The following is a 26,634-nucleotide window of genomic DNA, read 5'->3' as shown; positions in this document are numbered from 1 at the left end:
TATTATAATTATTTCTATTTAATCCTAACTGTCAAGTAAAACGACTCATTTTGTTTTACTAGTAAATATAGTTCTTGAAACTTATATTGTTTATTTTTTTCCTAATTAAATTCATGGGTTCACATCTTAGTAATAAACATTTTGTTTATTTATCTAGGTAATAGAACGTTAGTAATCTTTGGAAATCCTTAGCAAAAACTGTTGATTACCAATGAATGTGAATCTTTTCATTAATATTTATAGGCAAATGAAGACAACAGAATACATTTTAAAAATTGTAGATGACTTTGATTGTAACTATATAAATATCTATGGATGTTTTAGGAGCAGAAAGTGGAAGAAAATGTTCTGAAAGGAAATTAGTTGTTAAATTTAAGTTGTTATGAGTTATTCTTGGTCATATTGTTGAACTTGTAAGCTGGGTTTCAATACTCTGCATGACTATTTTGAAATCTGTAAATAAAGCAAACTAGCTTTATCTATTTATTTAGCTGGGAAACTAGCTTTTAAATTGTTTCCTGTCATCCTACTATGCCCATTTGGAAGGAGAATTTTAATAACTAGGATAGACAGACTAAATAAATACATAAAATCAATTAATTAACTGTCCTTTTGTATGCCTCTGAATAAGCTAAAAATCAGACCAATTAATTTTATAACTAAAAAGACAGTAAAGATAATGTTAAGTCTCATGTTATTTTACTTATATCCATAAACATCTTAATATTGTTGAGGTTTAACAGACCGAAATACTTTAGGTGAATCAGTTCTCGGTCAAAGGGAAACTGTTCTTAAGTACATGTAACTTTCATTGAATTAGTGTCTTGAAGGCAGAATTTCTTCCATTAGCTTCATTAGCATTTTATTACTTTACTGTGAAATTCCAACTTCTTAAATTTAATGTATAAATATAATTTAAAGGGAATTAATTTGAGTTCGAGGCAGTTCCTTAAAATTGAACTTGGTTGATAGCTTAATATTAGACTATAAAATTTAGCACATACATTTATTAAACTTGTATTTCTTTTCTAGAATTCAGTACATGCTCCTTAGTTGCCGTATATTCAGAACTATGTAATATTATTTTAAAAATTCTTTTAGTAGAAATTTTAATTAATAATTTTTTATAAATTACCAAATGAGAACACATGTAGTTTTGGGAAAAGAGGTCAAGCAAAAGAAAAACACAGTTCATGCCAACTGAGTGGCATTCTCAACTTAAAAGGATCTAAAAAGTTGTATATTAATTTGGCAGCCTCTCGCTCCAATTATGATAAAGGGTAGAAAAGCATATGGAGTAGAGAAGTTATTGAACATTAAATGGAAACTTAATTATGGTCAAGATGTTAAGCTTTTATGATGGTATTTTTCTCTAACATAAATAATGGATAGACTATAAGACTTTCTTCACATACCTGGAACATCCCACACACACAGATGTATACACAAGCCTGACAGTTTTATTCTCACACCCTTTGTCTTCTTTGCCTTTGTAAGCAAAATCATGGCCTTGATTTCTAGTCCAAAGCAATATTGGGAAATATCTTTAGAAAAGGAAAAAATAAATGTGATTGCTTTCCTTAGATAAATAAATAAAGAAGAAAACCCTCAAGTTTTTGGTAACTTCATGCTATCCTTCTATATCTGATGATATCACTCGGTGTTGAAAGTGAAAATTTTAATTTTCAGATTTTTTCCGGTGACCTGAAGTCCTGCTAGTAGCTGACTTTGTTATTATTTTCTTGCTAGGATTTATTTATAAATTAGTATGGAAAGATGCAGCCCCTTCTCACTAATTCATAAATAAGTGACCATCATTTTGATTGACAACCTCCAGTTTGGTAGAAACAATATGACCAGATTTAATTATTTGAGCCCTCATGATCACCAAATGCAGATTCTTTTATCATTTCCAACAGGAGAACATACCTGACTTCCTTTTCTTGTATGTTTTGGGAAATGTGAATGGTGGATCCATAGAAAACTACACAACAGATAAAACAATGGGTATGGCATGAAGCAGGACATGGGCATTGTGAAGTCACATTCAATCTGGTTACATCTCTGATATTTATGATATTCTTGCTGAAATTTGCATACTTTTGAGGGATATTACTGTATCTCTCTTATTTGAGTGTCAAGGGGTTGCTCTTAAACTTAAAAAAAAAAATTATCTTAGAAATCCCATAAAAGGAAAAGCAAACCAAAATGGCAAAGAAAGACAAATGTCAATTAAAGAAATGTGTAGCTAATCCCATAGCATCCAAGCAAGTTACAAATGCACAGGTCTTACAGATGTCTAATATATTAAGGATGGTCAGTCAAGAATAGAGAAATAGTAGAGGTACTTATTTGTAAACAACACACATGGCTAAATGCACTGGAGTTGTATATTTTGTCTAATTGAAATATGCAGTAAAAATAGATACAACCATACTGGAAATAAATTAAATTGTTCCCTTGAGACATTACAAAGCCAGCAGTCACCCATTGTTCCAAAACTTGTTTACCAAGATTATAAGGTTTTACTGGATTTTGAATATAAATAAAACAATTGCATTTAGAGTGAACTTCCATTTTTTCCAAATATACCACTCATTTGTTAAACAGGAAATCTAAATCTATTTCTAGGATGCATCTTCCTAAATATTTCGAATAACTCTCTGAGATGCTTACATGTGTGGTTAGAAAATGTTTTAGCACCTCTAATCTGATGTCCCAGAGATGTGTGACTTAATCAGAGCACCGCCTGTAGCTTGTAAATCCCTCCATTCTGCTATCTTGCCCCTTTTGGGTTTCTACCACTTTGTCTCTTGTGAGAAGAATGCCCACTGCTATGGATATTCTCCTGGTAAACCTCCAGTGCTCTGCTCCTTCCCTTCTCAACCAAAAAGTCCTTCCTGCTTTTCACAGTCAGCTGACTGAAAGGTGGTTCCCACAGCAGAGCACATACAAAAAGAAGACTTGGGTGCAGAGAAAGGTTAAATAACTTGCCTTAAACTGTAATACTATTAGTATAGACCAGACCAGAGATAGATCTGGATGATTACCCAGTTCTCTTTGTGATGAGCAAGTTAAATTGATTCTTATTCAAGTTTAATTAGAATTGGTTTCATTCAGTTACTTTTTAAATAGGTATCAACTTCAGAAATACTAGTGGGTGGCTTCTCACAAGTAGAGCATGCCAGTAGTGACTGGTCAGGGTCTACATTTGAGAGTATGCTAGTTTCTCCCAATTTTTGGAAAGCTAAATCCAGACTGTTAGTATTTGACAGCTAAAAGCAGAATCAAGTATGCTGGAGACTTGCTTGATTGCCTGATATATTCTAGACACAAGTTGTCTTGTCTGCCTATATGGAGCCCCTGTTGGTTAATTTTTAAATTAATAATTAAAATGAGGAGCAGTTGGTTTCAGTGGGAGGTACAAAGCTGGTTAGTTTGTGTTTTTATTTATTTATTTATAAATTGTTTATTTATAAATAAACAAAATTTATTTATTTTGTTTATTTATATTATTTTGTACCGTCAGGCCAGCATTGGATTTGTGTTTAAAACATTCTTTGCCTCAGGTGAGGTTTTTCTCAAGCTTGTTCATAATTTTGCCTTTTTTTTTTTTTTTTAATAATGATTTGTTTCAAGGGTTGTTCCTACAGGCTTTGTCATCTAGAACAGGGACAGGTTCCTTTCAGTTGTTTCTCATTTTGAGGTATCTTTCTTCTATTCTAATGACCCATTATTTTACAGTGTGCTACTAAGCTATCTTGTCCAATATCAGAGGATGCTGATGCTTGTATTACAGATGAAATAACGAGTGTTAAACTCATGTTAAAAAAAAAAAGGAAAATGCACATTGTATTTCCTATGAGAAGTTGGATAAATGAATAATTATATAGCTAGAAATACATATTTTTGGAATGATGAGCTAAGTATACTCTGTATGTGTTAGCTATCATTGGGATTACATCTTTCTAAAAAGTTTCGAACAATAGATTAAAGATTAAAAGAGTAAACAGGGCTGCTTATAAAACTGAAGAAATAAAAACTTAGAGCATAGGGTATATACTGACCTACAAAAATGGCGCTGTCTTAATATTTAGCCACCAACCCTATTCTTAGATTAAAATCAAGTAGGATAAAAATGTGTGTTTTTATTGTGCCTATCAGTAAATAAGGGGCTCGGTTTAGGAAAAAGTTTATTAGAAGGCCAAAAAGCTCTGTGTGAGGGTTCATAGTTGGAAAAGTAAAAGGATGCTGCTTTGCATTGTCTCTTTGCCTATCAGTTTTGGCAGAGACGTAAAGGCTGATAACAACTTAGAAGTTGCCAGATACCTCTGGCAAAGTGAATTGGTAGACCATCTATGCTGACAGTGGAGACTACTCCCCACCCGTTGTATAAGCAGTTGAGATTGGAACCTAGGGATGGAAGACATTTTTTTTTTTTAAATTGTAGCGCTTCATTGTTCCTGCAGGTGGTTAAGAAGGTTATGCTTCTTTCTTTCCTCTAGCCAAGTGAGGAGACTTAGGTAGTTCTGCCTGAAGATCTGCAGATTTTTTCCATCTGCAAAAGACAGGGCTTCATTTTCTGTTACCACTTGTCCTTCAATCATCATCATCATGTCTTTAACCCTGTAAAGATGAGCCCCTGTGGCTATGAGAGTAGAAGGGAGGAGGCAAAGAACAAAGTAGGCAAAGGGAGAAAGGGGGCTAAGTAAGCCCTCCACTATTCCCCCCACTCCCCAGACTTTCAGGATATCAACCCTGAACTATTACACAACTGAATGGAATGGAGAAGGTCTAAATTAGGGCATTCACAAGTTTTTTTTTTTTTTTTTTAATTATTGAACTGGACATTTTAATTACAGAAATGGGACTGTGCTTATGAATTACTACAGAGAACTGGAAAAGCTGTGAAATGTGCCCAAAATCTCATTAAGGAGCAGAAAAAGCAGTAGACTCTCACACAGGCTTTAAGGGCCAGTGGAAGAAAGAACAAAGTTGATTTATACTTGCCACCTGTAACACACTGCTATTTCAACAAACCATTGCATACAAGCAGAAGAGTTCAACTCTGGCTAATTTTAACTAACTAAAAGAATTAATAAAATTAAATAGTGGGTTTGTTTTCAGTCTCCAGAATGAAATTTAAAAAGTAATCAGGGACCAATAAGGCTAAATGACATGGAGGAGCCCAACCCCAATTCCTCCACAAAACAGGGCTGCCATTTCTGTATACAATGAATTTTATAACATGTCCTGCTGTTGCTCATTCAACATGGGATGCTTTTATTAGCACAGTTACCCCTCCTACCCAGAAAACTCAAGCTTGTTGCTGCTTCCTCTACCACCTGCCCCGGAATGGATCCTCCATGGTTCCTAATCTTTGCATTAATAACTCCCAATTCATAGCTTCTGGAGAATGCATCTAGTTGGATGACCCAGTGTCATATGCCCACACTCTGGCTACAAAGAGGTTGGGAGAGAAAGTATCTAGGATTGCTTTTTTGTTTTTTTTTTTTGCGGGGGGTGGGAGGTAGGAAATACACCAAATATAAGTTTAAATGTTAGCCCCCATACTTGATGAGACCTAACACTTTACCTGTTTTTGCAAATATTTAAAGATCCCAAATTGGGGAGCATAATATAAGAAACCAAATTTCTGAGGTCTTTGACTACTCAAAATTGTGCCCTATTCTGTCCTGCTTATAGTCCCAACTCAGTCCTCCTGTTAGGATTTGTATATTTGTGTATTTGTCATTTATAGAGCCTCTGTTTTCATTACAAAGAATAAAGTTCAACTATATTAGGCCAATGTTTGTTTATTTCACTAGAATATAAGCTTCCCAAGGGCGAAGCAAATAATGTCGGTCTCTCTTTTTCTCCCTCTCTCTTTCTTCCCTCCTTTATTCCTCCCCTCCTTCCTTCCTTCACTTCTGTTGAAAATTCAGAGTGCCTAGAGGAGTGCCTAGAACATATTAGATGTTGATTAAATTGCAGTTGAGTGAATGAATGAATGAATGAATGAGGGAGAGATAGAGTGAATGTTTATGAAAAGTATATGATACCATAAGAAAATGCTTATGATATAAGTTATATGCAATATGATTTTTGGACTGGAAGGAAATATATAGAGATTAACTAAAACTGGATTTATTTATGGATTTATTTTTACTTCCTTTCTTGTACTTTTCTTTATTTTTCTATTATGTATGATAGCTGTTAAGGGGGAAAATGTTTTTAAAGCAAGAGTTCATAAATATTTCATGAATATTCATTATTATTTGTGAATACTTTTTACCAGAAGAGTATAAAATCCAACTAGGACACACTTGTCCCCTTTATGTAGGCTTAGTGAATTAAGGTACTTCTTCATTAATATTTCTTATAAATATCTGAATACCTGTCTTTGGGGACAAGAATGCTACCTGGCCTATTTATCTTGTTAATTTATGCAAAATATATTGTGATATGGAAAATATATTGATGAAATTTTCTACACAATTCACTAATTATAATTAAAATTTAATTTATTATTAAAGTGTACATTTTCTGGGCGCCTGGGTGGCTCAGTGGGTTAAGCCGCTGCCTTCGGCTCAGGTCATGATCTCGGGGTCCTGGGATCGAGTCCCGCATCGGGCTCTCTGCTCAGCAGGGAGCCTGCTTCCCTCTCTCTCTCTCTCTCTCTCTGCCTGCCTCTCCGTCTACTTGTGATCTCTATCTGTCAAATAAATAAATAAAATCTTTAAAAAAAAAAGAAAAATAAAAAAATAAAGTGTACATTTTCAGATTCAATTCTTGAAAAGCTAAATAATGGAGAAAAATAAAAGAATTATATGATTCTGTGAACTAGGATTTTGTTTTCCAAAGACATTAGATGTATATTAGCATTAATGATTTTGTTGGCATAGATAGTACAACTTATTGAAAAACACATTTAGAATACAAAATCATATCATTAAGTAGAGATTTTCTTTTTTATAATATGACATTTAATTAGATATCCAATCTAGATTTCTTTTGCTCCAATGAACAAAAGAAAAAATTATAGATGAATATTTATGGCAGTGAATGCAAAAATTTTGGATAAAATCTAACAAATAAATTAACCAGTAGAATAAAAATGCAAACAAATATGACCAAAAAACATCTGTTAAAGGATTACAAAGGTGTCTTATTATCTACAAATGTATAAATATATGACCAATACATGTTTTAAAAAGCATTTAATACATTTTTACAGCCTTCCAAATTTTAAAGCAAATCTCTAAATAAGAAGTAGAAAAGAAACTACTCAAATTGAGAATTTTCAATTTTAATTTAGCCTAAATGAGAAGAAGAGAAAACTAAAATAATTTCAGTTAAAATTAGGACCTAAATATGGATGTTTGCTATTTTATTGTCTTCAGTTTCTAGGAAATGTTCTAAGAAAATAAAGTTATTGATGTAAACTTAAAAAAGTAAAAAATAATTTTGCAGATAAATTATAAGACAGAAAATATCTTAAAATACAAATATTATGTATTTATGGATTAGGAAAAAAGTTCTAGAATATTTGGAAAGACAAGGGGGTTGAAAATGTATTTGAAGAAATAATAGTAAACTTGCTTGATCCAGGGAAGAAACAAATCCAGATCTGGGGACACAGAGATTCTCCAAAAAAAATTAAAACAAGTAGGTCTACAATAAAACACATAATAATGAAGATGGCAAGATGTAGTGATAGAGAATTTTAAAAGCAGAAAGAGAAAAAAAGTATTTACATACAAGGAAAACCCCATAAGTCTGTCAGTTAATTTTTCAGCAGAAACTTTTCAGGCTGGAGGGGAGTGATAAATTCAAAGTGCTGAAAGGAAACAATCTGTGACCAAGAATATTCTATCCATCAAGGTTATTATTCAGGGTAGAAGGATAGATAGTTTCCAAGATAAAATTAAGGGAATTCATAACCACTAAACCAGCCCTGCAAGAAATGTTAAACAGGACTGAGTGGAAAGGAAAGACCATAAGCAAGAGTAGGGAACATAGGAAGCAGAAAAACAATAAAACTAAGTATATCTATAAAAATCAGTGAAAAGAATCACAAAATAAAAGGATATAAAATATGACAGCATATATCTAAAATGTAGGGAGAGTAGTAAAAATGGGTTCAAATTTAAGCAACTGTCAATTTCACATAGACTGTACACAGAAGATTTTACATAGAAATTGAATGGTAATCCCAAACCAAAAACTGGTAACAGATATGCAGAAAATAATGAGAAAGGAATCCATGCATATCACTAAAGAAAGCCAATGAATTGTGAGAGAACAGAACAAGAAAAGAAAGGAATAGAGAAACCAGAAACAACCATGAAACAAATAACAAAATGGTAATAAATAATACCTATCAATAATTACTTTGAATATAAATGGACTAAACACTCCAGTCAAAAGACACAGGGTGACAAATGGATGAAAAAAATAAGACCCATCTACATACTCCCTACAAGAGACTCATTTCAGTCCTAAAGACACAAGCAGATTGAAAAATGAAGGGTTAGGAAAGCATTTATCATGCAAATGGATGTGAGAAGAAAGCCACAATAGCAATATTTATATGGGACAAAGTAGACTTTAAAAGAAAGACTGTAACAAGAGACAAAGAAGGCAGTATATATCATGAAGGCACAACTGAACAAGAAGATATAACAATTATAAATAATTATGCATCCAACATGAGAGCAACCAAACACTTTAAAGTAGTTAATAACAATTATAAGGGAAGTGATCCATAATGCGATAATTGTAGGGGACTTTAACACCCCACTCACATCAGTAGGTAGATCATCCAAACAGAAAACTGGCAAGGAAACAGTGGCTTTGAATGACACATTGGACCAGATAGATTGAATAGATATATTCAGAACATTCCATCCTAAAACAGCAGAACACAGGTACACAGGGAACATTCTCCAAAATAGATCAAATATTAGGCAACAAAACAAATTTTAAAAAGATTGAAGTCATTCCATGCATCTTTTCTCACCACAACACTATGATACTAGAAATCAAACACAAAATCTGAAAGGAACACAAATATATGGAAACTAAATAACATACCACTGAACAATGAATGAGTCAACCAAGAAATCAAAGAGGAAGTCAAAAAATAGATTGAGACAAATGAAAATGAAAACAAAACTGTCAAAAATCTTTGGGATGCTGCAAGAGCTGTTCTAAGAGGGAAGATTATAGCAATATAAGCTTACCTCAAGAAGCAAGAAAAATCTCAAAGAAATTCTGCAACTTTACACCTAATGGAGCTAGAAACAAACAACAGCAAAAAACCCCAAACTTTCCGAAGAAAGGAAATAATAAAGATTAGAGTGGAAATAAATGATATAGAAACTAAAACAAACAAACAAACACCCAGCAAAAACAACAACAAAACAAAACCAGTGGAACAGAAAAGTAAACCCAGGAGCTGGTTCTTTGAAAATATCAACAAAATTGATAAACCTTTAGCTGAAATCATAAAAAAAAAAATAAAGCCAGAAATGAAAGAGGAGAAATAAAATTGGCCCCACAAAAATATAAAGGATTCTAAAGAATATTATGAAAAATTATATGGCAACAAATTAGAGAACTTAAAAGAAACGGATAAATTCCTAGAAACATATAACTTCCCAAAATTGAATCAGGAAGAAATAGAAAATTTGAATGAACCAATTACCAATAGTGAAATTGAATCAGTAATCAAAAACTCCCAACAATCAGAAGTCCAGGAACAGATGGCTTCACAGGTGCATTCACATTTAAATAAGAGTTAGTAACTGTTTTTCTCAAACTATTATAAAAAACAGAAGAGGAAGGAGAACTTCCAAAATCTACTAGGCATGCATTACCCTGATAACAAATCCAGAAAAAAGACAAAACAAAAAGAACTACTAAGGGTCAGTATCTCTGATGAACATAGATGCAAAAATCCTCAGTAAAATATTAGCAGACCAAATCCAAAAATACATTAAAAAAAATCATTCACCACAGTCAAGTGGGATTTATTCCTGGGATGTAAGGGTGGTTCAATATTTGCATATTAATCAAAGTGATACATCACTTTGAAAAGAGAAAGAGTAAGAACCATATAATCATATCAGTAGATGCAGGGGGAAAAAAACCCATTTGACGAAGTACAACATCCATTAATGATAAAAATCTTCAACAAAGTAGGTTTAGAGGGAACATATGTCAATAAAGGCCATATATGAAAAACCTACAGCTAACACTATATTCTATGGTGAAAAGCTGAATGCTTTCTTCCTGAAATCAGGAACAAGACAAGATAGCCCACTCTTACCAGTTCTATTCAGCACATACTGTAAGTCCTAGCCACAACAATTAGATAAGAAAAAGGAATAAAAGGCAAATTGGTAAGGAAAAAGTAAAAGGCAAATTGGTAAGGAAGAAGTAAAACTTCCACTATTTGCAGATGAGATGACACTATATATAGAAAACCCTGAAGACTACACACACACACGCGCACGCACACACACACCCCAGAACTACTAAATGAATTCAGTAAGGTCACAGGATAAGAAAATCAGTGTACAGAAATCCACCGCATTTTTATACACTAATAATGAAGCAACAGAGACATTAAGAAAGCAAAGACATTTACAATTTCACAAAAAATAATAAAATACTCGAGAATAAACTTAACCAAGGAACTGAAAGACGTGTAATCTGAAAACTATAAAACATTGATGGAAGAAATTTATGGGAAGGTAACCCATGCTCATGAATTGGAAGAACAAATATTGTTAAAATGTCTATACTAGCCAAAGTAATCTACAAATTTAATACAATCTCTATCAAAATACCAATATAATTTTTCATAGAACTGGAACAAATAATCCAAAAATTTGTGTGGAACCACAGAAGTTCCTGAATAGCCAAAACAATCTTGAAAAAGAAAGAAAGCTGGGGGTATAAAAATTCCAGACTTCAAGTTGTAATACAAAGCGGTAGTAATAAAAACAATATGGTATTGGCAGAAAAGCAGACACATAGATCAATGGAACAGGATAGGAAGCCCAGAAACAAACCCGCAATTATATGGTCAGTTAATCTTTGACAAAAGAGACAAGAATATGCAATTGGAAAAACTGTATCTTCAATAAATGGTGTTGGGGGCGCCTGGGTGGCTCAGTGGGTTAAGCCGCTGCCTTTGGCTCAGGTCATGATCTCAGGGTCCTGGGATCGAGTTCCGCATCGGGCTCTCTGCTCAGCAGGGAGCCTGCTTCCCTCTCTCCCTCTCCGCCTGCCTCTTTGTCTACTTGTGATCTCTCTCTGTCAAATAAATAAATAAAATCTTAAAAAAAAATGGTGTTGGGAAAACTGGACAGCTACATGCAAAAGAATGAAACTAGACCACTTTCTATATAACATATGCAAAAAATAAAACGGATTAGAGATCTAAATGTGAGATTTGGAACCATAAAAATCCCAGAAGAGAGGACAGGCAGTAATTTCTCTGACATTGGCTATAGCAACATTTTTCTATATATATGTCTGCTGAAGCAAGAGAAAGAAAAGCAAAAATAAACTATTGGGACTACATCAAAATGAGAAGTTTCTACACAGTGAAGGAAACAATCAACAAAACTAAAAGGCAGCCTACTGATTGTGAGACAATATTTGTAAATGATATATGTGATAAAGAGTTAGTATCCAAATATATAAAGAAGTGATACAACTCAGCATCCCAAAAAAGAAATAATCCAATTAAGAACGAGAAGACATGAGTGGACATTTGTTCAAAGAAGAAATACGAATGGCCAAAAGACGCATGAAAAGATGCTCACCATCACTTTCATCACAGAAATGTTAAAACTATAATGAGATATCACCTCATACCCATTAGAATGGCTAAAATTAAAAAAAAAAAAAAAAACAACACAAGCTACAACAAATGTTGGCAGGGATGTGGAGAAAAAGGAACCCTCATTCACTGTTGATGCACCTTATGACTGGTACAGTCACTGTGAAAAACAGTATGGAGATTCCTCCAAAGTTTAAAAATAGAACTACCCCAAAAAGACTAATTCAAAAGGAGACATGCACCCCTATGTTTATTACAGCATGATTTACAATAGCCAAATTATGGAGCCAGCGCATGTGTCCATCCATAGATGAATGGATAAAGAAGAGGTTACACACACACACACACACACACACACACACACACATACACAGGAATATTAATCATAAAAAAGAATGAAATTGTGCCATTTGCAACAACATGGATGGAGCTAGAGAGTATAATGCTAAGTTAAATAAGTCAGTCAAGGAAAGACAAATATGGTCTCACTCATATGTGGAATTTAAGAAACAGAACAAATTAACAAATAAAAAAAAAGAGACAAATCAAGAAACAGATATTTAACTGTAGGGAACAAACTGGTGATTACTGAGGGGAAGTGGAGTGGGGAAATGGATGAAATAGGTTAAGGGGATTAAAGAGTGCGTACACTTAATTATGATGAGCATTGAGCAATGTCTAGAATTACTGAATCATTATATTGCACACCTGAAACTAATATAGCACAGTTTATTAACTATACTAAAATTAAAATTATAAACAATAAAATTTAAAAATTATAGAAGAAGCAATATAATCTGTGTAAGTAGATCTGTAAGAACATCTCAGACAAGAATGAGGCTAGGGATGCCTGGGTGGCTCAGTGGGTTAAGCCTCTGCCTTCGGCTCAGGTCATGATCTCAGGATCCTGGAATCAAGCCCCACATCGGGCTCTCTGCTCGGCGGGGAGCCTGCTTCCCCCTCTCTCTCTGTCTGCCTGCTTGTGATCTCTCTATCTCTCTGTCAAATAAATAAATAAATAAATATCTTAAAAAAAAAAGAATGAGGCTAAATATTATAGATAGCTTCACTCTTATAAATGTCCCATTTTGAGATTGTGGTGTCAAGTACTCATTTTTTTGTCAGTTTTCTTTTATGGGTTGTCAGATAAAATTAGTCATTGTACAGAAAACACTATGTAGGAAAAGATATACAGAAAACACTCTGTAGGAAAAGATATGAAACCGTTCTTGTCATCAATCCTTGCACAAAATTTCTCATAGATTTATCTAAGAAAATGGTGCTTTTGTATTGATATCTGTAGAAAGTGCTGCAAATCATTGACATTGATGCTTTGTTTATAATGAATTACTTTTTGTTTGATTATTGATATGTCTAACACTTATTTAGTAAGTTTCTTTTTTGTATAGCTTCAAGGCAACTTAATTTTATTCAGGTTAGTTAACATTATTTATTTTTCTGTATATTCATCCTGTAGTTATAACAGTAACATAAATTCTTACCCATAAAGTGAGAAATAATATTCTTGATTAGCTTTAGTGCCTGCAAGAGTATTGAGTGGTTATATTCCTTGAGAAAACATAGTGAGGTTTTTTGTTTTTGTTTTTGTTTTGTTTTGTTTTGCATGGGATTCTTAAGATTTCTAGAACTTCCCAGAGGGGAAAATGACATTCAGTACGGTATTTAGTGTGTCTTTGCCATCTGGGTTTTCAGATTCATTTGGTTTAATTCAAAGATTAAAGACAGAAAAATTGGACCAAATGGTAGACTAAAGCCCTGTGGAAAACATGCCTCTGCTGTGATTATTTTTGAGATTAATTGATTCTTTAACTTGTAAGTGCACCCCATGACTTCAGTTGCAGTTAATAACTGATTAACCATAAGCACGTAGATTAATTGTGCCCATGCATGCTGGGAGAGGATTTAACTCTTTTATGTCACTAGAGTATCCCAGTGTAAGTTCAGAGTAGACTAAATAAATGCTCCCATGATTTAGTGGGAGCATTTTTTTCAAATGGGAATACCGAATATGTAAGCACTACTTTTAGATTTTTTTAAGGTAGAAAATCTATGCCTTTATTAAAAAATACAGAGGGGGCAAAAATAATTCCAAGTTTTTAACCTAAAAGATCGGAAGCTTGGGAGGATACTTCATAAAAAAAAACAGGGATATGCTACTGATAAGTCTTAAATGATTCGAGTTATAAGAATTCATGTAACTAGGGGTGCCTGGATGACTCGGTTAAGCAACTGCCTTCATTTCAGGTCATGATCCCAAGGTCCTGGGATGGAGGCCCACATAGGGCTCCGTGCTCAGTGGGGAGTCTGCTTCTCCCTCTCCCTCTAATTCTAACCTCCCTCATTGCACTCTCTGTCTCTTCTCTCAAATAAATAAATAAGTAAAATCTTTTTTTAAAAAATCCATGTAATATGAAAAAAAATTCCATGTAATTATACCATTAAAATAGCTAGTTCAGATATTAACCATTTTCATAAAGCCCCCTATTGTCCTATGTTTTCCCTTATAAATTCTTGGCTCTTCCTTATTTGGATTTAAATATATATCTCTCAGCTTAGAGGAAAACCAAACAATGAAAACAGAGCAGGATTCATGATCGCATGCTATTCTCTAGCTTCTTCTCTCTTTCTTGCCAGAGCCAAATTTCCTGAAGGATATATCTATGAATCTCTTCATATTTTCACTGGCTTTCACTGCTTTAAGGCACAGCAAAATGACTTTTGGTTCTTCTACTCCTCTGAAAGAACTATGGTGAATGCCACCAGTGACCTTTTTCTTGCCAAACTTAAAGTCACTTTTCAATTCTATTCTTACCTTGATTTCTTTTTGCCATTTATTCTGATTTCAACTCCTCTATGGCAGTGGAATTACTTTTTAATTTATTTTGTTTCCCATTGGTCTGTTTTGTTTCTACCTTTCTCATCATTTTCTCTTCAGTGTTTTCCTAACGTTTCTCTTCTTTTTTCTTCCACTTGGTGTTACCCAGGGCTCTCTCCTTGGACCTTCCATCTCTTAGTTCTGCACACTCCTTGAATGGTGTCTTCCCTCACACAGTATAATGATGACTCACAAATCTGTATCTGTAGCCCAGACTTCTTATTCTGCCCAATATGTTTTAGCATGATATAAATTTAGCATGATTTAAACAAGAACAACATCTCCACCTTTCTTTTTTTTGTTTTATTTTATTATTTTATTAATTTTTATTTATTTTATTTTATTTTACTTTTCAGTGTTCCAGAATTCATTGTTTATGTACCACAACCAGTGCTCCATGCAATATGTGCCCTCCATAATACCCACCACCAGGCTCACCCACCTTTCATAATTTCCTGTGCCTCCTCTGGCCAAGAACAGGTTTTTTTTTTACATTTCATATTTCTATTAATGGACTGTCCACCCCTCTGCCCAAGCCACGTCCTTCCTAAACTCCCTTTCACTCAGCCCTGTATTTAATCAGGCACCCAGTTCAGTTCATGTAAGTTTCTAGGATTAACAAAGGTAGTATATATCATCATAAATATATACATATATATGACTTTAATTTGGCAATTCATGACATGTTTAATAAGCCAAAGAGAAAATTTCTAGAAAATTATTTCAGTTAGGAGTAGTGGTTCCATATATGGGAAGAAACTAATTTTCCTTCGATAATTTATTGTATGTGTGGGTAGCCTTGTTGAAAATTGACATTGATCATATTAGCCACAGATCAGTCTTCTTTACATCTTTACATTAACGTATTAGATCATTATTGAGTACTTATGTCCATTATATCAGGTTGTAGGAATACAAACATGATTAAGATATGGATCTTATAAACACATAGATGTATTTTGTAGAAAACCATGTTATGTCACTAAGATGTATTCAAAGCAAATATTCATATATCAAATTATATATCAGTGATTTATATTATTTCATAAATGCAAAGTTTTACCTCTCTTAAATAATAAAAATAATATTCTCTTTACTTCAAAGAATATTTTGCATTTGTCAATGAATATCATCTCTATGTATTTGAATTTTACATATTCAGCTTATAAAACTAAAAGAAATGTATTTTATTTTATTTATTTATTTATTTTTAAGATTTTATTTATTTATTTGACAGATAGAAATCACAAGTAGGCAGAGAGGCAGGCAGAGAGAGAGAGGAGGAAGCAGGCTCCCCGCTGAGCAGAGAGCCCCACGTGGGGCTCGATCCCAGGACCCTGGGACCATGACCTGAGCCGAAGGCAGAGGCTTTAATCCACTGAGCCACCCAGGCGCCCCAAAGAAATGTATTTTAAAGAGAAGAAATAATTGAGATAAATTTCAACAATAACAGAAAGTAGTACAGTAATATCAAAGCCATTTAGTATGAAAACTGAATATTAAATAAATATTTGAGAGATGTTATATTACTTGAACTATATATGTAAAGACTGAAGAAAATTAGAAATGATAACCTCAAGGTCCTTGGATAAAACTGTATAGCAATTACTCTGTCTAAATCCTGGGCATATTGAAAGATGTTGACTTTCAAGTGAATCCCTCTCATGAAATTATCTTCAGCTGGAAAGAGCTACCCAAGGTCAAGCTTTTCCAATAGGGAAGCACTAGCCCAGTGACTGATCAGTGTCCTTTATAGAAAAACTCTGCAGGACAACTCTGAAAGTCCATCCCAACCCTAGAGCTTCTTCTAGATCATCTGGAGACTTTGTAGTGATCCATCACAGTTTAACTCCTCCACTGCCTAATCTTTTCTACTTTTTTTTTTTTTTTCCTTTCCAAACCACACAAGAATTAGTCTTGAGGGCACTCTTCAGTAAGTTTCCTGAATGCATGTCTTCATCAAAGAATCATATTTTCAAGAAATCATTCTACATGGTCTCAGAAATAGGCTCTAAGACAGAATGTTATAACTAGATCACCCCATCAGTCCACTAATTGGCTGACAAAGAGGACCCCATTTCTAGTAGTAGGTGGACTACTGATATCCCTCAAATGCTGTAGTGGTGATGTTGTTAAAACCTTCACTGATGGTGAACATAGATAGGTACTAGTAGACGGTAGTGCACTGTGAATTCAGTATCTTCGGCTTTTGAAGAATTCAGGGAAAAGCAATAATTATAAGGACAGTTGAATCAGTTTCTGCTGGGTTCTATTCAGTAGAGAAAAAGAATGAAAGGCTGAGTGTGAATAATCATGAGGTAAAGGGTAAGTGTGAGAATAAGCAGGTCTCTTTCACAGAATATAAAGAAATTCTCATCTTCTTTAGCCAGAGGTCATTAAAGCTGATAATAAGGCTTAGGATTTATTTAAAAGTATAGCGGAGCTTTATAAAAATTTGAATCCTTAGCCCTGACAAATCAGCTAAGCCAGTTTCTGAACCTTGGTGAGAATAAATGGAACTCTGACTTGAGGGGTTGGAGTACATTTGGGTTAATAATCTCAGATATCTTGAAACCTAGTTCTCCATAAACCTTCTCGTCCTGCACAAGTGATCTGTTCCTCCCAGTTAAGAGTTGTCATGTCCATCTTGCCTAAAGGTGATTCAGAAACTTCTTCTTTTTATGGTAATACCCCTCTGAGGATATACCCTCACCTCTATTCCTGGCCTCCAGCTCAATATATAGGGTCAATAGATGACATCACATGGCCACAGGAATGCTGTGTCTCTAATGTTGGAAAGGGACTATGCTTTAAATGAGAGGCAGTTGCTAACAATATTTACTGGCAGGAGTTGGGAGAGTATGTATGGAATTGAACCCTAAGGCTGCTGGATCAAATGGGATGAAGAATAAGATTGAATAAGATAGGGGATGGGGAATAAGATAAATGGGGATAGAGAATAAGGGTGTTTGATATGGTAGTATTCTCCCATGTTATAAAATGTAACATCTTGGCAAGGATAGTAGGAGAAAGTTGCTGCTACTAGATAGCTGTTGGAACCTTGAAGAAAGCAAATATTTCCACTAAAAAAAAGTATTAATGCCAGAGCTGCTGTGCATGCAGTAGAAAAAGGTGTCAAGAGACTCAGATATGTGAACATGTTAAAGTGAATATACCAGCTAGAGTTCAGAAAAGTCATTCATTATCTTCTCTGTAGAGGTTTTGAGGACACCCCTAAAGCAATAAAAATGTTCTGATGACTGAGATCAAGCATCGTTGGGAAGCTCAGAGGTGACTGTTCTCTGTAGGCAAATATTGATGGTAGGAGATGCTAATACAGAATTGAGGTCCCTGATGAAGTGGGAATGCCAAGATCTCAAAATCATAGAATCTGGGTCTTTGTTGTCACAAGCAACCTTGCTTGTGACACAGGTATCCTAATGAGCAGCTAGTTATGAGCAGCACCCAGGGCTCTAGACTCACAGAGAGCTCTGAAGATGGACAATAAAACATAGCATCACACAGGGCAAAATAACTGGACAGTCAACAAGGTATTATCCAGTCTACATTATTAAAGAAATCAAGTGGATGATCAGGAAGCTGAATATGGTCATATGATTTTTAAAAATCGTGATTCCTCACCCAATTGCTGCACTTAAGGTAATTTTCATACCTTGAACTCTTTAAAAGGGAGACTGAGTCACTAGAAAGAACACTGCAACACCTCAGCAGGTATATATGGTAATGATTCTCCAAATTCTTTGTTTAAAGAACCCATACCCACTTAAGTAACCATCTTCTCAGAAAAACAAATTTGTGAAACATTTTGAGGACTGTGGTATAAAGAATCTAAGTTGATCTTGATACCTAAGATTCTCCAAAATTATCATGCTCTTATATTATTAGAGCTGGGCATAAAGGTGCCAGGTAATAAATGGAATTGTGGCCTATGGCTGGTCACATTGGGTCTACCAATCCACAGTTCCACCCTTTTGTCATTTATCTTGTCTCCAGTTGTGTCTGTGGAATGGACAAATTTGCTAGTTGTTAGAACCTTCATGTTGATTTCTTGGCCTTTGGGGTAAGAGCTATCCTAGTGAGAAGGCCAAATTGAAGCCTCTGGAACTTCCCCACTTTCAGATTTATTAAACACAGTATTATATCCCAGGAGGAATAGCAGAGATTAATGCCACCCTTAAAATCCTAAAAGACATGCTGGTGGCAGTCCATATTATATTCCATTTATTGACTGTTTGTTGTTTCCTGATGAAACCAGACAGATCCTAGAGGAAGATAATGGAATATCACAAACTCATCCCAGCAGTGCTGTCGTATCCTATACCGGATCAGCTACTTTTGCTAGAGTAGAATAACATGGCCTCAGATACATACTATGTGTCCAGTAATATGCTTAATGTGTTCATTTTCATTTCTGTTAGGAAAGAAGATCATAAATAATTTGCATTCACTTGACACAGACAATAGCATGTACTTGAAGTCTTGCCTTAAAGCTAAATTAACTCTCACACTCCTTTTCATAACATAGTCCAAAGATATATGGACCATCTGGACATTCTATTGAACTTGTTATTGGTCCACTATATCAATGAGATCATGTTCATCAGTCCAGATAGACAAGAACTAGATATCTTGGTAAGGCACATATAATCCAGAGGATTGGAATAAGCCTATGAAGATTTAGGGGCCCACAGTATTAGTAAAATTTTTAATTCTATTGTATGTATCTTACCAGGATATCCCCTCCAAAGCAAAGCACAGATTATTCTATCTCATAATTCCCATCCTTCAGAGGAAAACACAGTGCCACAGCACAGTCTCTTTGGGTTCCAGAGCACATTACACACATGGAAATATCATTTCAAGCCATTAATCTGGTGATTCTGAAGGCTTGAACTATAGACTTCAACTGTGTCTCAAAGTAAAAAGTGATTTTCTCATATATCTGTGCTGTGATGTAAGTGACCTTGGTACTTAAGTCACATAACCCATCAGTGCTGGGAAAGGTGTGTAGTTTACAGCAATACTAATAGAAGATTTGCAAACTAAATTTCTAGGACTATTACTAAAACCATACTTTCTACAGTCAGGAATTATGCTCTTTCATAAAATAGCTCTTAGTATGCTACTGGGCATTGGTAGGGATGAAGTATCTGAATATGGAACATCAAATGACCATGTGGTCTGAACCACTGATCAGACATTAGGTTTTGTCATATTTACCAATATCCAGCCATAAAATAGGTCAGATCCATCAGTAGTTCATCATACAATGGAAGTGTTAAGTTCAGGATAGGGTATAGCCAGGGCCCAAGGACCCAAGTAAGCTGTACAAGGAGGTGCCCAGATCTTCATGACATCTGTGAATGTTTTACCAGTTCCTTTTTCTCAGGTCATGTCTGGCCACAGACTGAATCACTTATAAGTTGATGGTAAAGAAAAAAGGTGAAGCTTATTTTATGATGGGTCAGCTCACTGTATGTATGCAAGCCAAAAGCTGGACTGCTACTTCACTAGAGATCCCCGCCGCCCTGGGATGTCCCTGAAAAATATGAGGGAACATCTTTCCAGTGGGCAGAACTTTGGTTTGGGTGGTGTCCCTGGTCAACTACTTTGTGGAAAAAGAGATCTGTTTGACTATGTTAATGGACCTATGGGAGCGCATATTCTTGAGGACCAGAAAGTACCTTCCATAGAAGCACAAAACAATGAAGTAGACAGAGTAGCACAATCAGTTGATAACAACCAGCTTCTGACATTGGCTACTCCTAAACAGCACAACAGGGTCATGAATAGAATTGCCATAATGGTAGGGACAGAGGTTATGCATGAATTTGAACCATGGGTCCTCTCGGATGAAGGTTGTTGTATCTACTGCCACCACTGAATATCTAACCTGGCAGCAACAGAGGCTAACACTTGACATGTAAAGTACCATCCTTCAAAATTCCAGCCAGTCCCTTGGTAGCAAGGTGTCTCTCTGAGACTCAGAGAGGTAATGGCTGGGAAGGAAGGAGTGCTATGCTCTGAGATAAAGTATATGTTCTAAATCAGTGACCATTATTATATGATTTTCTTTTTTTTTTTCCTGTAGAATACATAGGTTCGAAACCAAGGAGTGACCCCACTTCCTACCATCACATTCAGTGGCCCACTTGGGGAATCTGTGTTTCCCTTTCTGCCACTCTGGGCCCTGCCAGGTTAGAAGTCCTAGTTCTCAGAAGAGGAAAACGCTTCTATTAAGTGATACTGTAAGAGCCTCATTAATCGTTAAGCCATGGCTGCTACTCATTTACTTGAGACTTCCTGCATTAGGAAATAGGAGATAAGAGGAATCACCAGCCTGGAGGGGGTTAATTGGCCCATCTGATCAGCGGGAGGTAGGCCTGTTGATACACAGTGAGACAGTTAATACCCAGACGATCCATTGAATAATTTCTTGATATTCTCCTGATCAATTTGGGGGCAAACCCCTAAGTGCATCAGTCATGGCTCAAGAAGAACCTGGTGACCTGGGGCTCAAAATCCTCAGTGACAAAGGTATGGCAACTTTACTAGGTAAACTACTTATGCTAATAGATGTACTAGCCCAGGATGAGAGCAATTTAGAATCGTAATAGTAGAAAGAGGTGAGGAATATCATCTCACCAGTTTCTTTTGACAGTTTTCCCAGGAAAGGTGATTAACCAGCATCCTGGAGTAGCTCCCCCCACCCCACCCCATAGAATGAATTACCATACCTAAAAAATGGATTTAAACAGATGCTATTGAGCGCTAGCCAGATCCCTTCCTGGGTACTGAAGGACTCATTCCTCCCACAGCTGAGTGTTTTAGCCACCAATGGCTAACAGCTAAGTCCTTCTTTAGAAATTACCCTAAATCGGGCACCTGGGTGGCTCAGTGGGTTAAAGCCTCTGCCTTCGGCTCAGGTCATAATCCCAGAGTCTTGGGATCAAGTCCGGCATCGGGCTCTCTGCTCCGTGGAGAGCCTGCTTCCTCCTCTCTCTGCCTGCCTCTCTGCCTATTTGTGATCTCTCTCTGTCAAATAAATGAATAAAATGTTTAAAAAAAAAAAAAGAAAAAGAAATTACCCTAAACCAAATGGAGCATTCCCTCCCAAGGTCATGCCCTTAGGTTGGGGTGGTGTCTAAGGGTTAGTTCTCTTGCCTTAGGGCAGGACAGTTATGAGGAGATACTACAGCTCCATCACTTCTCTAGAGTGAAGGAGACCTTTCTTGCAACTAAGCTGCAGCTCAACTCTCCTCAACAATCATGTCTTTTGCTAGGATTGTTGTTCTAGAAGGTACTTCCCAGTGTACTTCCTGCAAACATAACTCTGTAAGACAGTTTCTCTTTTCCAAGAAACCTGACCTATGGTAAATACACATATTCAGTATACATTCAGTAATACTATATAGAGTTTGTGTTAAACATATATCCTGTTTTAAGTGATATATATGTATACATATTAAATTATATATATATATATATATGTGTGTGTGTGTGTGTACACCCCTCCACACATAAAATACATTTTTTAGGCATGCCATTATTTGACTTTTCTAGAAGACATCTTGTCCTTGGAATGTTTGTTTTTAAATCCAAAGAAGTATCATTTAGGAGCTATGTGAAGTAGAAATTCCTAAACATGGGTGAGTCCAACAGATAATTCTGCCAATAAAATGTTCAGTAAGCCATTGTCACAGGATTGGTTTTTCAGAAGGCCAGTGACCCAAAGCTTACACAGATCCGAGAAGATCATGTTTAAGTGTTTGTTCAGGTTTGGTATGTTCCTGACTGAGCCTGTTGACACCACCACCTAACAAGGAGAGAGCTAGGTATATGTCAATAAATGGATGTTTAAAGTACAATAATAATAGCTATTTGGAATCTAAGGAGAATCATCATTGTTATGTTGATCATCATCCAATTCTGTTTTGTTCCTAAACTTCCTGGCTTCAGAATTTTGTTTTTACAACATAACATAGCTCATATCATCTAAAAATGAGACTGTGACTAAAAGAAATTAATGTTTTGAGTAAGAAAAAAAAATACAGTCAACTCAATACCTTTTTTCTCAAGTCTTTAAGGTTGAATTCAGTTAATCAACTTCTTTAGGATTTGATTTGTATGTGAAGGACTAATCACCAAGTAAGCGAATGTTTGGTAGATTTTAAAGACCTCTAAATGTTTCATGATAATGATACTGGTATCTCTAAGTACACTGACTATTAAAACCAGATAGTATATATCCCTGCATAGCTAATAGAATGAATTGAAACTGAAGTTTCCTTAAACTTTACCAAAAAAGGAGCAGTTCTGCAAATTTATACTACTGTAATTAGAGGCCTTTGAGGTAGCTGTGAAAAGATTCTGATGTTGGGGGAAAAAACTCAGAATGTTGCAAAACTAGAAATTTAAGTAAGGCTGTCAGGCAATTCACATTTGGAAAAAACTTTTTTAAAACCAGGGACATTTGGGATTCTGTTCTTTGATTCCTTAGGGCAGCTATTACTTCACAACTTTTGCTGGCTTTTTATTATTTTAATGCCTCACGAAGAATCTTTTCTAAAGAACAGTGCCTTTTAAATATTCAGGGTAGCATATGCTCACACACCCCACTATTCTTATGTTTGTTTAGTATTGTAGCTTCTCTTCAGCGTTCACATGAAAGTATTGGTCGTATAGAAAAAACTGCTAGCCTGAACAGATGACAAAATGACATTTTTATCTATTTAAAATGAGAGTTGAATGCCTTATGAATTGGTGAGATGAAGGTAAGAAAACAATGTGGAATTAATGGAAGTCTAAATGAAACCCCAATAATGATAATAGTAATAATAATAGCTAACTTTTATTGAACATTTACTATGTGCCTAAGGCTTTAGGGACTAGCTCATTTAATTCTCTAACAGCCTTAATAGTAGGGTACCTTAATATTCCTAATTTATCGATAATGAAATTAAAGACCATGAAAGTTATGTAATCTTTCAGTTACAAAGCCAAAGGGGGCAAAGTGGGGTGACATTAATATTTAAATAAAACAAATGTTTACATCACACTTAGTAACTATATACTAAATTTATATTAGCACATGAAACCAAGAGCTTGTTGTTGTTTTAGTTTTTCCCAGTTTTTTTGCTGAGCTATAATTGTATTATATTAGTTTCAGGTGTACAACATGATGATTTGATATTTGTGCATATTGCAAAATGATCAGCACAATAAATTCAGTTAACATCTATCATCATGCTTAGAATCTGATTTTTTGTGTGTGTTTGTTTTTTCCTGTGATGACAGCTTTTAAGATTTACTCTCTTAGCAACTTTCAAATATACAATACAGTTGTTGTTTTAAGGCAAGTTCACTTCTTAATTTCTTTTTCTCTTAATGAAAGAACCTGGAATATGGTAAATCAGGGATTGGCAATCTATGCCAGACTATGACCCGCAAGGCAAATCTGGCTGTGGCATCTGCATTTGTAAATAGTCTTACTGGGACTCAGCAACATTCATCATCCATTCATTTACTTACTGCCTTTGACTGCTTTTACATGATAATCGTAGGCTTAGGTGGTTGAGAGGAAGACTCTATGAACCCAAGTTCATGCAAAGCCCCAAGATATTTATGTATTATTTCCCCCGCCCCAGGAAATGTTTACTAAACACTATGGTATATACCCCTTCTTGAGAATGCATTTAAGATGGCAAAAATTTAGTCCTCATATCCAGCAGTAGAAATATTAATGCCTTTTAACACTACCTTCTATTACCACATTTCAAAATAGCAAATATATTCTGGGAAATAAAATCTGAGATGAAGGGAAAACTTAACCCAGTATAAGATCATATTTTCTTACTATAAAGATAATAATGTGTAAACATAATTCTTTGATTGCTTTAAATATTCCGATTATAAATGCTTGAAGAAGTATGTTAAGGGAGTCAGTTGAGCTGTTTGGTATTTATTTCTCTGTCACTATGTTTCATTGTTTTGGTTAATCCGTGAATTGGAGGGTTTTGGATTCTGATCTCTCTCATGGAGCTCTGTTGGATATATACAGTCATTTGTACTATCTCAATAAGCAGAGATCTTAGGAAACAGCTATTATTCATCTTTATTGTCTATGATTGGAACTTTCTCTAAACAAGGTCAGGAAACCAAATTTAAAAAAATGAGTCTAGTGAAGTGCAATAAAATCAAATATGAAAATGTACCTTTGGTTAGGTTTTATATGTGTAATACCTGTAAAAGCCATGTAACACATAACAGTGTCATTTGGTTGTTTTTAATATATATATATATTTTTTTTTTTAGATTTGGATGACCCAGTAGTAACTGTTCATCAAAGTATAGGTGAAGCTAAAGAACAATTTTACTATGAGAGAACAGTGTTCCTCCGGTGTGTGGCAAATTCCAATCCACCAGTTCGGTACAGCTGGAGACGTGGTCAGGAGGTATTACTACAAGGATCTGATAAAGGAGTTGAGATTTATGAGCCCTTCTTTACCCAGGTAGGAATTAAGGTATTTACACCCCATTCTGCTAGAATATGTTCCTAATTCAGGTAGCATGCAATATTATGTCTATTTGAAAAGTCTCTCCAGCTCTGACCTTTTAAAAAGCAGTATGTTCTTGACTGGAAGATAACTCACATAGTAAAAGACAATTTGTTAATTTTTTATGTGCTCATTAAATTTAAAATGTTAACATTTGAAAAAAAAATAAGTTAATGTATCCTAACTTGTATTTCTTTATAGGTTTACCTAGGTTTCACTATAAAGTGCATAATTTAACTTTCGCTGACTGCTTTATTTTTTGTGGTACATAGTTCTTGAAGGGAGAGATTTTGAGTTTCCTATTTGCAATGGCAAATACATTTTAAAGGAATGAAGAAATCGACTTGAAATCCATTTAGCTTTGGTTTTAGGAAAAAGTCTCTGATTTCTTTTGTTCATTTTGGGTTTTCACTTAGGTTAATAATAGAGCCTTAATTATGTAAAAACTAAAATATCTAATGCATCATTAACTTATTTAATAAAAAATTGAATTAATTTTACATGGAGTGAATGTGATATGGAATATTCTTCTATAATATATATCAAGAGTGGAGAATTAGTAATTCTTAAGAAAGACACTTTATGGGAATATTTGAGTGCCATTACTATAAAGCTTTTTTGGTGACTAGAAAGGAATGCAAACCTTATTAACAAAGAAAATTATTTTAATTTTTAAAAAGTCTATGGAAAATTTTCAAAATAATGTGACCATGAATAACAAAAAATATATAGATAATAAAATAAATGGGGATTTGACCCCATTATCTGTAGCTTTGAAATATGTGACTATAATAGGACAATTTACAACTAAATTTTATATATTATGAATATTCTACTGCAAAATATTAAAGATAAATATATGTTTTACTTCTCAACTCTGTAATAACAGAAGGTCATTGTGAATTTTTAAATTTCTCTGCATCTCCTTTTGTACCATTAAATATATTTCCTTATGTAGTAAACCATTTACTTGTAATGTCTGAGTCCTCACCCCTTTCAATTAATAGAATTGCCAATGTTTAGATACTAACTGTGGAAGAATGCATGATATAAAAAAAAAAACATCTGAACACATCATATATACTTACACTGCTATTTGAAGGTGTAGAAGAGCTGGGACTTACCAAGATATAAATCTTTAAAAATCATTCTTGGATACTGAGACTACCATGACAGCCTGTTTTGATCTGACCCTCTCCCGACTCAGGTCAATATAGCATCAGCTGCTTTCTGTCAACAGAGAGGATCACAGTTTCATACATTCTGCGACACTATAATTCATTCTTCAGTTTTTACTAATATTA

General features: G+C 34.7%; 1 protein-coding gene across 1 annotated transcript in view; it reads left to right on the top strand.

Annotated features, from left to right (window-relative positions):
• Positions 1-26,634, top strand: part of MDGA2 (MAM domain containing glycosylphosphatidylinositol anchor 2) — an 888,742-nt gene that overhangs the window by 526,018 nt on the left and 336,090 nt on the right. Inside the window, exon 4 of the mRNA XM_047738228.1 lies at positions 25,089-25,285. Within this exon, the coding sequence (XP_047594184.1) occupies positions 25,089-25,285 (197 nt within the window). The remainder of the gene's footprint in view (positions 1-25,088; positions 25,286-26,634) is intronic.

This window comes from Lutra lutra, chromosome 7 (genome assembly GCF_902655055.1).
Source record: "Lutra lutra chromosome 7, mLutLut1.2, whole genome shotgun sequence".
Taxonomy (NCBI): Eukaryota; Metazoa; Chordata; class Mammalia; order Carnivora; family Mustelidae; genus Lutra; species Lutra lutra.
This window is presented reverse-complemented; position numbering and strand designations above follow the sequence as displayed.